This window comes from Taeniopygia guttata, chromosome 2 (assembly GCF_048771995.1).
Source record: "Taeniopygia guttata chromosome 2, bTaeGut7.mat, whole genome shotgun sequence".
Classification (NCBI taxonomy): Eukaryota; Metazoa; Chordata; class Aves; order Passeriformes; family Estrildidae; genus Taeniopygia; species Taeniopygia guttata.
The window spans coordinates 92,747,817-92,762,732 of NC_133026.1; the positions used below are offsets into that span (position 1 = coordinate 92,747,817).

Here is a 14,916-nt window from a genome sequence, read left to right on the forward strand (position 1 = left end):
AAAACTTGTGTTACAGAAAATAAAGGTGACTTAGCAATTTCATTGTAATCGCACTGTTGTCTAGAATCAAGTTTGGACTATACTTGGTGTGCTGAGGTGAGATTCCTGGAAATCACATGCTTTTGGAAAAAAGTAATGTGGAATATCCTTCTTGTTGGCAATAGAAGAAAATGATAATCAAAACAGTCAGGAAACAAACTTTGGGTCCTGCTTACCCTATGGCAATTTTAGGAAATAGCTTGCAACAAGGTTTTTTCAAAGAATATGTTCTCTCTCACTGTTGTAGCCTTTCTCATGTGCCACATCATTGCAGAAAATTCTAGAGAAAATCAAATAATTTTGGTGACACATGAAGTTTGTATAAATTACTGAGCAACTGTGCTAGCACTGGGGAGTACTTTTTCAGGTAAAAGCGTTTCAGAGATTGGCCAGTCTCTCAGAGGAGTGGTTTTCTAGGCCCAGTGTCCTTGCTAAGGTACTTGCAGTTATCTGTAAACACCGAAATTCCTGTAATATCTAGATAGGTCAGGACTGTGATATGCAAGACACCATACAAGCATGATTAAAATCTGTAAGTACTAAACTCCTGTTGACTTCTCTGGTTTATAGGCTATGGTCACCACTGAGATCTTGGTTTTGATAATTCATTATGGAAATATGTCTGGAATAATTTGTTTTTCTTTCAGAGAAATATAACTTAGAAGTCAAAAGTGAAATGAAGTTTGATTTAGTAAGTATTGTGCTCTTTCACAATAATGAAAAATTATATCTGCGTTAAAGAACAATGAAACTTGTAAGGGATTTAAAACACTATAGTTTAAGAAATGATTTAACAGCTGAATTCAGAGGGTGTGATTCCTATGGAGCAGTTTGTCCATGAGGCAGGTTACTTTAGTTCCATGGTTCCTCACATCTGTCTATGAAGCGTCTGACTGTGGCTGCTGATGGATTTAGCTGCAGGTCATTCATTTGTGCCTGCTGGAGGTTTTCTTTCTTGGTGAGCTGGTATATTAGGTTACCACGATGAGGGAATTCTGAAGAAACAGATGAGGCATGCCCAGTGCCCCAGTCTTGTTTTGAAAGATGATGAAGTGAAAGGCTTCCTTGCAAAGATGTGTATCACACTGAGAGCCTAAACAAACCACTCAAAGATTTCCATCTAGCTGGCAGCCACTGCTCTGCAATGTGTCAGCTTGCTTCCCAGGAAGCTATGTAGCCAGGGCCCAACACTACCACAAACAAACAAAAAACCAAACAGACACAAAAAAATCCCCCAAAAAACAAAACAAACACCAACAACAAAAAAAAAACAAAAAAACCAAAAACCTTGGGTAAGTTGGGTAAGTTTGTAATAAGAGTTTACATTAGGAGTCTACCAGAATGAGAGAGAACTTGCACACTTCTTAAAAGAAATTGCCCTTTTTTTTTTTCTTTCTGATGAGATCTGTATATAGTAGTAAAATGTCATGTGTACTTTTATAAGAATAGTTATGAATTTAGCAGGAAGTTTTAAGTAAATTCCTCAAATATTTTTATATTCTTCGGCTACCCTTCCCACATGTGAGTAAGGCTGGGAGCACTTGTAGCTCTGCACTATTACCCAACATCAGTCTATGATGAATACATATTCCTAGACAAGGTAGTAATTATGTTCTGATACCTGTAAATATGTAAGTCCTTGCATACCTTTATTATTACATGTAGTTCTGTTGAGTCATAATTAACGTGTGGGAAGAGGTAAGATCATATTTAAAAATCCATTTTTAACATCAGGTGGTACACTTTCAGTAGTTTATGCTTTTTAATTTGAAGTAACCATTAATGTTCAATAAAAGTGCTCCATGTGGATTGGCTTACAGACTGTTTTGACTCCTCAATACAAAATCACTTATTTAAAGTCTGATGACTACATGGGTGAATATTTTTCCTGTGAGTAAGAAAATGCTATTTTGCTGTTAAAACTGGATAACCTGCAGAAAGGAATGCCATTGCATTTATTTTATATTCATTTGGAGAAATGTTTTTCTGCCTTTCAGTGAAAATTCTAAATCATAAACTTCTTTATAGGACATATTGTGTATGGGAAGACTCCTATGGCTGAAAAGTAGTTTTATTGCTATGTGAAGAATTATAGCAGTTACCTGTAGCTAACTTCTGTTCAGTTCAAGCATGTGTATTCATTAATGCATGAAAAAGATAAAGTAAAATCTGGTTGTGAGTGTGTTATGGATACAGGGTGGTTGTTCCTGGAGCGTTACTTGTTTAGCTGCAAATATCGACAGGCAGACTAGAATGGACTAAAAAAAACACTACAATGATATATATTTTTAAACCCCTATCTTTAATCAACTGCTCAGTTGAAGATAAATTATATGATGCCAACATAAGTGTGTTTTTATAGGTACGTGTTGTGTAGAACAGAGTTTTTCCATCTCTTCTTTTATTTTGAGTTTTGGATTTTTCTCCTTGGGTAAGGCACTGGCGTTTCTGTAGTAGTTCCTAGTTGGAATATGGGTTCCTGCTGTGAAGAAAGTGGAAAAGCTGCTTGGTCTAGGCTTCCATCGGGTTATCTATTAAACTAACTCTGTAAGAAGGTGAATTAATGGGAGGAGACATTTAATTTCCTTTCCCCAGGCAAAATCCCTCTGCTGTTTTTGGAATTACTCAAAGCAGCCGGCATAGGTGGAGTTACTGCTGTACCAGTCATGGATTGAGAAGTGCCAGGTCATGACAGCAGAGCTGATTCAGCTCAGTACATGGTTGTGCCATCGTGCTGAGGCAGCCGGATGGCTCTGCTGGTGGCACCTGCAGCGGTGGTTCACAACTTCCTCCCCCAGTTCACTCACTTCATCCTAAAGAGTTTTTAGGTAGCTGAAATGTCTTCAACTTTTAGTCCTGTTAAATCAGTTTACTCATGTGGCCTTTAATTTTCTGAGCCTCTCAGATGGTTTTAATGTGGAACCAGTAACTCCTGATGGGGAGTTTTATAGGGGAGCTGGCAATGTAACTCTGTCCACTGCAGGCATGCAGTGTCCCCTCTCATTTGTGACTCAAGCTCATGTGCAAAATTTGTCATCTCATAGGATTTACAAAACTTGCAGGGTTTCACTAGGAAGGGTTCTGGTATATGTTGTGGTCATAAGCTCGATCTCATGTGCGGGCCTGTTTTGGCAGCTTATTGTTAGTTGTGATTCATGTGAGATTCAAATAAGGTATTGCATTTCCACAGTACTTGTTTCTTCATTGCTTGGAGCACCGTGACTGTTCTTGTGGCTGTTCATCAGTGCTGAATCACTCAATGATTCTCTGCAAAGAGTGTTGTATAGTTGATGGAATTTTTAGGAAGTGTAAAAAGCTGTTTCTTCACTTCATACAGAGCTGCTCAGTCTGGCAACTTGTACATTATGAAGGTGACTGAAAATAAAGTATTAATCTTTTTCCAGCTGAGATGTTTGGAATAGTTGGCTGCAAGTTCCTACAAAGATTGTAAAAGTGAGTAATCCCGTTGAAGTCAGTGACTCAACTCGTTGCATAAAGATTGGCGCAGGTAGAAACTGTGCAGTGTGGTCTCCCTCCGGACAGTAAGAACCAAAGTCAGTGTTTAAGTCTTAGTGTTTCATCCTAAAGTGAAAACAACCTATGTGCTCAGTTTTTAGTCAAGTAAGGTGGATTTCTGCTTGAGGCTGAAGTGAAAAATTATATCCTTGTTGTTATAAATGCTTGCAAGTATATGTATAGTTTTGCTTCCTAATCAGGTATCTACAGGACAGTTGGCACTATACAATTTCTTTCACAGTTCATGTCAGATTCTTGGAATCCTTTCTTTGCCAAAGGATTACGTAGATTTCACTGTTTAATAGGTAGCACGAAGAAATCTGTAACACTTAGGATACCCTTGCTAGTGGCTGGTTGTTTTTGTCCCTTTGGCTGAAAAGTAGTTTTATTGCTAATAAATTGAGGAATTAATAGCAGTTACCTGTAGCTAACTTCTCTTCCGTTCAAGGACCTGCATTCATTTATGCCTGAAAGAAAAAATAAAGTAAAATCTAGCTGTGACTGTTTTATGGGTACAGGGTGGTTGTTTCTGGAGCATTACTCCAAAGACATGAAGGAAGCTAAGGGGAGGCAGGAGGACAGGATCACAGATCTGGTCTGCAAGTGTTATGGTGGCTTCATAATCTTTGTACTTAGATGTATATGAGTTATCGACCAAATTTGATAGTAATTTTTTTATATAAATGATTGGAAGAATAACACTTAGAATATTTGCCTTTATATTGTGCTGTAGACGTGTCTTACAATTTTGTATTCCACTCTGCTTTCCTTATGTTGGGAAGCAGATGATGAGGAATGAGCTGCTGCTCATAATTTGTAGAGCAAAGGACAGTTTGAGGAAGTTTAGGTCCAAAACCCAGTTTATAAGAATTTATTTTTATTTTTCCTTGATAAATTTTAGAATGTCAAAAATGGGTGAATTGATTGTATTGATGTCACAGTTGGAATGTACAGGGGTTTTTTTATTTTTTTTTTTTTAAATCTTGTATTCAATAGTTAGTGCTGGTGTAAAAAAATCTATTTCCAGTTTAGCAATAAATTCTATCATGAGTGCATTTACTGAGTTTGGATGTTTCTTAATTTTGATTTTGTGAGACCTTGGAAGTGGGTTTTTGTGAGGACTTATTAATTTGGATACAGTGATAACTTGGAACTTAGAGAAAACTGATTTCAGTGAATTGCCAAATGAGCACTGTAGACTCTCAAAATGTGAAATTTCTCACTGAGGTTTGGGTGGGGTGGAAAAGTGTGTGTGTAAATAAATTTATCAGTCTCTCCAAAAGCTGAAGTAGAAATACAAAATTAGATTACTTATGACATGTGTGCTTTGTCAAAACAAAGTTTCTGTCTTTAGAACCCTTTTGTACACAAAGTAGTGTGTGGAACTGGGGTTATAACAATAGATGAGTTTGTATAGCCTATTGCTTTATTTCATGCATGTAATTTTAAGTAATGCATGTAATTTTAAGTCTCATGACTTCAAATGCTGTGATGTACTGCATTCAAATGATCTCTAGGCAGCAGCTGCAAAATCCTATACAGACATCTGCTTCTATGACAAGAAATATGTGGCGCAACCACAAACATGCTCTAAAAGCTGAAATTTGAGTGTTGTGGTTTAACCTACATAAGCTCTGTTAAGCTGAGATAGAACAGGATGAGCCAGAAAAATACGAAGAAAGAGTTGGCATTACTTTCTTATGTGCCCATCATGAAAGTGGGAGCTGTAAACAACTCACATGTTGTTTACAGCAAATTATCTCCACAGCAAATTGTTAGCAGTTAGTATGGTGCTTTTTTCACTAATTGCTGTTTGTATAGTGGTAAATTTGAATTCAAAAGAACTTACTTGAACTTTTATGGAAGTTTATAGTTACAAATTCTTTAATATGTACTGCACTGTTATTAAAAACATAATATCAAAAGACAGGGCCTCTACCTAATTTCTAATCTAGTTTTGTTTATGTGCGAATTTCAAAAAGAATATTTTAATTTCTTCCTTCTCTTTAATGTCTTTTTTTTCTAATAGAACTAGGAAAGCTTTCTGATATTGCTTAAATGTGCAAAATAGACAAAATAAGCAGGTTTTTTTTTCCTTAGGACCTTTCACAGCTCTTACCTTGGATTGTAAAAATTCTCATTGAATGTGAAAAATTTCTTTGTTATGTGTCAGTTTAAAAATTTATTTGTATTTCTTTACAAATGTATTGGTTTCAAAAATGTTGTTTTCTTTTTATCTTTTCAGAATTTAAAGTTTGGTGATCCATCATGGGGAACCATGTAGGAAAACGAGAGCATAGCACCGAGAAGTCAGCCAAGGTGAGTGTGGAAAATGGAAAAACAGAGCCACTTGGGAAATATGTATTCTATGAAATACAGGGGGTTTTAGGACAGTAGTTGTTTTGCCAGATAACTTATCGTTACTATTTTGTAGTTTACACTATAAAGTGACCATGTTTTTTAAAGAATGTCAGGCCAAATGAAGATTTTGTTGTGCTGGATTTAGTGAGAGATGTGATGTTTGATCCATAGCTGATAATAATCTTCTCAGTCATGGTGGAAATGAATGAAAGGGACTTAGAATCAAGATATTGTAGAGTTTTTTAAGAGTGAGTGAGCAGAGTTATGGCACCTGCTGACACTGTTGTGTATTCTGCACATAATGTGGTATTCTGTTTGCCTTGTGATAATATCTTGTTTATTTGTTTTTCTGTGTTGTACCGGAAGAGATTTCACACATCTTAAAACAGAACATCTTTCTATATATATTTAAAAGTAAAAAAAAAAAAAAAACAAACCCACTGCTTGTTGCTAGCTATTGCTATCTTCCCTCCACACATCCTTATCCAAAAATAACAGTCTAAGCCCACACTCTATAAAGCTATTGCCCTTTGCATTGGACATAAGATGTAAACAGATAGTTCTGGGCTTTATCTGTAGCAATGTGGGTATTTTGCTTTGCTGTGGTAGATAGTCACACTGGAAGGGATAGGGACAAAGCATCAGGAACAGGAGAGCTGGCTACATACAATTTTGTTTTGTATTGGTGCAGTGTTTTGCAAAATGATTTTGTGGCCCAAAGTTTTGATTTGAGTACAAACAATAGTATGGATCCCAAGTTGCTGTCTTGTGGTGGCTGGTCTTGCAGACTTGCCCTTTAGAAAACTCAGTTGTGCAGAGAAGTGAAATGCACCAAACAGAAACATTTAGCCAGATATTTTGATCCTTTCTGAGTAAGCATGTGAGATCCTGCAGGTACGATACATTGAGTTTACAGAGCTTGATGGGATGCAGTGCACCAAATACCCCCTGCTTTGGTTTTTGAGGATAAAATTTGGTTTAAAAACTTGTGTACATATATATATATATATATATATATATATATGAAATGCCACCTTGTATCTTGTCTCCTGCTGTGGGATCACATGTGTTTGAGGCATCTGGATGGCAAGTGGCTGAGTTGTGCAGCACATCTGGCTTCAAAAAGCTAAAAATTCTTCAAATTGTAACAGCCTATGCAAGAAGTACAAATTCTGTGGTGAGCGAGAGTCAGATGACCATGAGTCTGCACTTGGTATGTAGGACAGAGCTACAAGGAAATGGATTGCTGCAATTCTTTAAAATGCCTTCTTTCTCCTACCAGTTCATGGAGAATACTTGATTCTGCAATCAAAATAAAATTAATTTGCCAAAATTATTTTGTGAAGCAGGAACTTTCTACTGTGATAATATCTTTGGTCCTTCATTCATCCACCTAGAGGGTCAAAAAACCAAAACACCAAATCCCTAAACTTTCAAGTTGTCAGTACTTGATCAAAATCTCCCTTTATACACAGAGATGTGGATGATCTCCCTTTATCTAAAACAGTAATCTTGCCACAAGAAATTATAAGGTCATATATTTAAAGTCAGGAAATATATAGTTAAGGCACTACTATGGATTTAAATTTCATTACTTTGACTTTCCAGGCTGTTTACTGTTTACCTCTCCCAAAACTATAGGTCCAAAGGGAAAACATGATTTTAGGCAACTTCTTTGAACCTTTGAGGTCAGATTTACAGCCACTGTACTGTTCCTTGTCTGGTAGACCATTTTTCCACAGAGCTATTTTACATGTAGTGACATTAAAGAGACTGTTGCCGATTGCAGCAATCCCAGTTCCTGATTGTCCAGTAAATGTCCTTTAATCCAGCAATTACTGTTAGATTGGTTTGGTGGTTTCTGGAGTTGACATCTAGCTTCACTTCACTTTTACTAAATTTGTGTATTTGAATTACAAAATTAGAAATGGATTTCTGGAAAGCAATTACTTAATGAAGTAAGGTGACACTAACATGCTTTCAAATTAGGAAATTTACAGTGGACATTAAGATGGCTTCCCATGCTGTGACACTTCCTTCAAAACATTGTTCGCCGCTTGATATATCAATATGGCAAACTACAGTGATTATTTAATAAATAATGAGATACTGTGAAATTAAGTGAATACTTTGAAAAATATTTGACCTAATGTGGAGGAGTATTTACAAAACCCTTTTCTTTTACTCACAGCAATAGCATACACCGCCTCATTTCTTTGGGATTTCTTCCTCATATGTTTAATGGATATGCATTTTTTAGAGTTGAAATGCTGCAGTGAACCCAGCATATTATCTTTTCTTTTTACTTTGAATTATACTAGAATTTGCATCTGCTTAATGTGTTAGTAAATGTTTAAGTATATATTTTGTTTACTTTCTCCCTAGTGTTAATATTTGAGTTTGAACTTAACATAAATATTTCTAAGATCAACAATAACAAAAAGAATAGGCTGTCCTGGATTTCTTTAACTTCTCAAAGAGCTACATGTAGAAGAATGAAAATAGACATTGGAGTTTTACTGGTTCAGCGTTCTAGTTGGTGTGTGCTAATTTGCCATCATTATACTACAAAGTGGCACAATCTTTTTTTACAATGACTAAAGCTGCCTGTGTTGAAACAGCACAGTTCTCTGCTACTCCTCATTAAAGAATTCTGCATGGCATATTACTGCCATCCCAATATCTTTGAACTGTCTTGCTATCTGTCAAAACTGGCCCTTAATGTCATTAATTGTTCAGGAAGAAGGGTTTGGAAGGAAGGTTTCTGGCATTGTCCTACTTACTTGAGAACAACTTCCAAATGCACTTAGTCCACATAGTCTGGTTTCCATGGTTACATAGTACTGTGGGGAGCTGGAAATCAAGGTTGTGACCTATAGTGAAAGATCAAAACCCACTGCCCTGCCATGTCAAGGGATTGTTCAAGAAATTTATACAGGCCTAGGACATGTTAGATTATGGGAAATGCTGGATTATCTGCCTAGTTCATGTCCTTTATGTAGTTGGCATGTGCTGTAAGAAAACAGCAAGGAACCAAACCCAATTGCCACTTCTGGTACCCAGCTCTGAAAAGCCTTGAAAATGTAATTGCAGGCCAAAACTGAAATCAGACATAATGATGAATAGGCATTCAGTCTGCAATTTAATGTTTTCTTTGAACTAAAAATAATCTGTTAATAATGACCAAGTCTTGCTGGGTAATGAACTTGTGAAAAATCTTGCCTTTAATTGCCCTGTGTTATGTACCTAGATTCTACAATGTGTTTTGCAGTGGTTGATTTGATGTAACTTTAATAAACTGACTGGTTCTCAGTGTTTAAGGAGAGCTCAGCATAGTTAGTTCAAGCCAAACTGCTTCAGTGGACATGTATCAGTAAATCAGATAGTTTTCTATGCTGCTTTAGAAGAGATTCTATTTCCTCTCCTCTTTTTTTCCCCGTTACCTTGTTAATGTTGTGAAATTAGAACCCTGTCTAAGACTGCAGTGGGGTAACACTGATTGAAAATTTTCTGTCTCTTTCTGGTGAAAGGGAGTTGAAATTCTTAAGATGACTGGCACACAATGGTAGTTGAACTGTTCATCTCATACATGCTCAGCAATTTGCAAGCATGAAGCTTTCACTATCTCTCATGGCTTAGGCTGCTTACAGGTCTGAGCTGTATGTGTGGTTTTTGCCAGGTGCTTCCTCTTGGTATGCATCATGAATTATCAAAAAAGGAAAAGAAACAACAGATGAAATACTTTTTACTTGCTTAGTTAGTTGCTCTGAAGTATTTTTTTTTGTAAGATAAAAGTTTATTATTTTTTAATACAGACAATTTGTGACATAGAGATTGTATGGATCTATATTGTATGGATCTGCATGTGACATAGAGATTGTATGGATTTTGAAGTCTGGGGTACACTTTTCTATAAAAAATAAACAAAAAGAAATAGTCTTATTACCATACAAAATTAATCATGATAATCATGAAGCCTTTTTACTTTTTCCCCCCTAGTAAAGTAGTATAACATTATTTTTATTTTCCAGTGTAACTATATGTCTTCTGAGAGTTTTACTCTTTCCTGTAAAGCAGTAAAGAGCACTGGAATTATTATGGTGTATTCTTTGCTATTTCATGGATTGATTAAAACACTCCCCCTTGAGCCAGTGTGTTTTCCGAAGGCAGGTGAAAAGGAGAAAAAAAAACTTTAAAACGTTGAGAGCTGGTGTTTTCTGTGAGAGATTTGATGAGCATTTTCACCAGTCAGTTTTACAAGTTAGATATGCTCTGTAGAATCCTTATGATCAATTGGTGTCTGCTTAGGCTGGTGTCTGGTATAGGGAACTGCTGCTTTTGGAAGAGGCAAATCTTCAGGGGTGTGAGGAGAAGCTCTGGGCAGTCAGGTTCAGCAATGCCAGTTGAATTTGATAGATGTCTGTTTTCCTCATGTTCTACCACCAACCTAGCTTTGCCCTTGAGCAAATCCTCATGTGCTCGCTCTATCTTCCTATTTCATCTCGTAACCTTCATGCTGTCTAACTGGATGGTTTGTTGGGGTAGATGCAATATCATTCTGCATTAATAGTAGTGTTTGGAGACCTTGAGTGGAGCCTTCAGGCACTAATGTGCTTCTGCTGGTGAGATGATATTATAGGGATACAGAAATGACTGTACTGTTTGAAACCTCTGGGAAAGACAAGTGTGAAGTAGCTGTGACATCTGTCCTCAAAAATTAACCTTAACACCTGCATTAAGTATGGTATCAGAAATCTGTGTTAATGTTTCAATGGGCAAATAGTTCTACTATGAAGTTTAAAGGAACAACTTGTGTCTAGATCCAAGCAAGGTGTTTCAGTACTTGCCTGTTCATTAAACTCTTAGGGTGCTGAATTTAGTATAGTCAGTTGTAGCTTCAGCAATTAATATTTCTCATGTCTAAAATACAGGAAGCTCATTGAAATTTTGTGAGGACAATAAATTGCTGCTGAACTGAAGCTAATACTCCTACACTTCCATGTTTCCCTTCGTTGCATGTGAAGGCTACTGAAAGTGCAGTGGTCTGCTGTGCAAGGAATGGATGGAAAAGATAAAAGGTGAGAAGCAAGGCAGGTACAAATGAGGAGCAAGTTCTGGCCCTGCCACAGTGTCCACTGATAATGTTTAAGGAGTTGTCTGAATTGTATAACCATGGCAGTATATCACTAGATCTGTGTTTCAGTGAAAAAAAATGAGTAAATGTGTGGGCAATGGTTGCATAAAATAAGTTATAAGTGTGTTTTTCTATTTTGCATGCAATGGATAAGTCCTAGTGCTCCTTGGTTGGGTCTTGAGCTGGTTAAGCCTGCATGGGTGTAAAAGGAAGACGTGCAGTCTCTGTGGTTTTGGCTGGGGAGGAAGTAGGGTGTTAGGCTTTGTTCTCCCACCCTCAGCCTGCAGAACTGACTGAAAGAGGGAAGTGCACTCTGTGCTTTTTTAAGGTCTTGTGCTTCAGATGCCATGTTTTTGTGGTAGTTTTCTACAGTTTCCTCCTTGTTAGCTTTGATGCAGAACTAGATAAATGTCCTGTCAAATGAGTTTAATGCCAGTACCACTTAAATTAGCAAGGAGCTGGAAGAACAGGGGTGTAATGCAGTAGGCATTCTTTGTGAACTCTCTGTGAACTGTTCTAGCTGCTGAGATGACTTTTCTAGTAAATCAGCCCATACTTCAGCCTGAGAACACGTTGTTCAGTGTTTTGGCACCTTCATGCCATAAAAATGAAGGGAAAGGTTGTTGATATTTTTAATCTTGAGAAAGCAGTAAATGACATGGAGATCCTGAAAGGGAGCAGTGACTTCCTTCCTCGTGTAATCTTTTGTGCTTTTACTATTGTGGTGGTTGTGGATCAGCATGTGGCAGTAATGTTGTATCACCTGCTCTGAACTTGGGTCAGATGAAAATTCTGGTTTGTTACTTTGACCCTGGTTATATTTGAAAAGATCTTAAAAAATCTTTGGCAGTGATGTGTTACCTTAAGATGCAGTTATATCTGTAAAATAAGTTGTGGTGAGGTGACATGTAATCACACTTTTAAAGAAATGGCCAAGCTTTACCTCTGGGTGTCTGGTGTCAAACCATAGCAGAACCTCCAGTATCTAAGACAGTCACTGGCAAACCTGTCGTGTAGCACTTACTGAAGTATTAAAACCTGTTAAAAGTGCATTTTAAGGTTTGTTCTCATCTTTTTCATCCTAGTGGTAATTCAGTGGTGTTTGATGCTCCTGGGCAGCAGCTGTGAGGAAGAAGAGTTCTGGAGCCATGTTTTATTTTAATTCTCAGTTTCTCACAAGTGTATGTCTCACAACTGACTGTGCATATAGGGTGGTTGTAAAATATAGTTTTACTCTGTGCATCAGTACAAAGTCAAATCACTCCCATATCTAAATATTGCTAAATATTTTGCCATGAGAAAAGATTCCACATTAAGCTGAGTTGAATTTTGTGTTCATTTGTAACTTCAGCTAGTGTGCAATGGACATGAGAAGGAAAAGGTTGTAGGGCTGTCCAATGCAAAGTATTGCTGACAGTAACTTTCTTTTGCACTTCAGAAGTTGAATTTCTTGAGTAAGTTGAGCTATTTGTACAGTGAATAAATTTAACTTGTCTGCAGCTACAGTTCAGAAATTGATTTTTCCACTTTGAGGAGAAATGCTGTGGAAGGCTTTTCTTTTTTATTTTACTTTTTCAGGCTGTTTGCTTTAAGTCAATGGAAATACTTTGGTAGCATTTTCTGGTGGAAGAAAAAAAATAGTTTTAGTAAAAGGAAATTGAATAACATTTAAGCAGAATAATATGATGTTACTCTTGATTGCTGAGATAAGATTCACTCTTAAAAAATATCTGATCTTTCAGTGCAATATCCAGTGGATGTGGCCATAAAGATATCAACATTTGCATAGAGCTAAAAGCCACAAGATACACGCCAGTTACCTTGGATGATAAGGGGACTTTGGAGCATCAGTTGCAATCAATAAGAGACAATAATGGAAACCTTGCATTTTTGTCACAGTACCACAGAGTAATATTCAGGCTGGTGTGGCTGGACTTAGAATTGAAAGCTGAATTTAGGGAGGCCTGAAGGCACTCAGCTTGCTTGGAACTCTAAGCAGCTCGAAAAAAATTGAAAATACCCAAGAGACCCAGAAGTCTTAGCAAGTCTGTCACCAATGAGATATGTCTTCAAACACGCACTTATCAAAACAACAGTCACCATTTTTTGGGTCCCCAGATTTTCCTGTTTAGTGTAAGAGCTTCAGGAATGCATTCACTGTTTGGTGGTGCAGATGTTTTCAGATTATTATGGAAATAACAATATACTGGAGATGTTTTGATGAAAAAAATTGAGACTGTGATGTTGAAGTCTGAGTCATTTGGGGTTTTTCTTGTTTTGGTTTTGTAGTCATAGCTAAATTATCTGTCTAGCTCTTTCCTTTATATTCCTTCTGCTTGTTTCACCCAGTCTCTTCCTGCACGCTATTTTCTGCCAGTACCTCTGATGCAGTCAAAATGCCTTGCTTTGATTTTTCTGAGGTATTAGAAATACTATTTAGTTGCTAGCACTGTTCATAAACAGTGAAGAGACGGCCAGTTAACAGGCAGTCTCATCAGGAAGGTGTGAACACCGTAGAAGAAAACAGAAAATTTGCACTTTTCTGACAAGACATATCCACCAGAATAATTACTTCCAAAAGTACTTTCTTCAAGCCAGGTCTCTCTCTTCATGTTATAATATGACTTTCTGCAACCTTCCCTGCCTACCACAGTACAAGGCAATCCAGTAGTGCCATTGTCAATGCTTGAAAGCTGAAAATCAAAGCAACATTCTGTTATTTTTATGACCAGCTATCATTGTCACTTATATACTGTTTGGTCATGAAGTTGTTTTGGATTTTTGCATTTTTACCTTGTGCCTGTTAAAGAATTTGTTATATGCAGCAAATGCAAGAATTTCTGTGTAGTCCTTTTGGGGAAATGTGGCTAAAATTTGTTAGTGTGAAGTGGAACTTTGCAAAGATTTTAAATCCCTTCTGTTTATTTTGTGCACATATATGTAAGTATGCACATGTCCAGACTGAAAAAATTGCAAGTGCATATTTAAAAAATATTGGTATATAAATGTGAGTGTATATTCAAGTATTGATACTGTGCTTCTATCCCTGTATTAGTTTCAGAAGGCAAGACCAGTAGCCTTTCACCTTGGAGAATCTATTCGTGCTGATCTTCCCTGTGAGCTACAGACTGAAGGATTTCTTAGTGTTAAGCCAGAGGTTTCTGCTGCAGATGAAACTTGCCTTATGGTACACAGCGATAAAGCCAGAATAATCAGTACTTTTGTTCTTTTAGACTCTTGTCTGAAATTCCAGACAGTTCTGGGTTTTTGAGACTTGGAAGATGAAAGATGTGGGAAGATGAGAGAGAGAATGTGAGACTCAGAATCTCAAGTCAGTGCCTGTAACAGCTGAGAAATATTTATAGATCATAAAATATATTTAATATATCTCAATACTTAATATGTATTGATTTAAAATTAAATATCTTTAATATATTCAACAAATCTATAGTACTAGTATAAATATATATCTTCATGTCCTAGGAGAGGCTTTGGAGCTCACAGTAGGTGAAACCCACTGCATAAAGTAATGACTGTTTTGTCTGTGGTGCATTACTGCACAGAAAACTCAGTGTGTTTGGGATGATTGACATTATTTCTGGAGCTTGTGAGATGAGATTCTAGGTCAAGGCTGCGTACAATGTTATATTTTTGTGCTGAAATAAGTAACTTGGCATGTGCTGCGGGATACTGGCTGACAGAAACTTGCTGAGAGGAGGTTTTCTCCTGTGGTGGGGTGCTAATCTCCAGTTTCCTTCAGAGTCAAATCTGTGTTTGGAGAAAGCCTGTGTTATGTATTTTATTTGAGATGGATCTGAACCACTGTAATCCATTACATTCAGATTGGCTTAAGTGAAGCATTTTTG

The 14,916-nt window shown here is 37.0% G+C and overlaps 1 protein-coding gene across 8 annotated transcripts in view; it reads left to right on the plus strand.

The window, feature by feature from the left end:
- Window positions 1-14,916, plus strand: part of MBP (myelin basic protein) — a 112,928-nt gene that overhangs the window by 20,009 nt on the left and 78,003 nt on the right. For all 8 annotated transcript variants that reach the window (XR_012053831.1, XM_072924020.1, XM_030264003.4 and 5 more), the window contains exon 2: window positions 5,801-5,874. Coding sequence is in view for 7 of the 8 variants with exons in the window: in XM_072924020.1 (XP_072780121.1) it covers window positions 5,824-5,874 (51 nt within the window). In the remaining variant the exon portion in view is untranslated. The remainder of the gene's footprint in view (window positions 1-5,800; window positions 5,875-14,916) is intronic.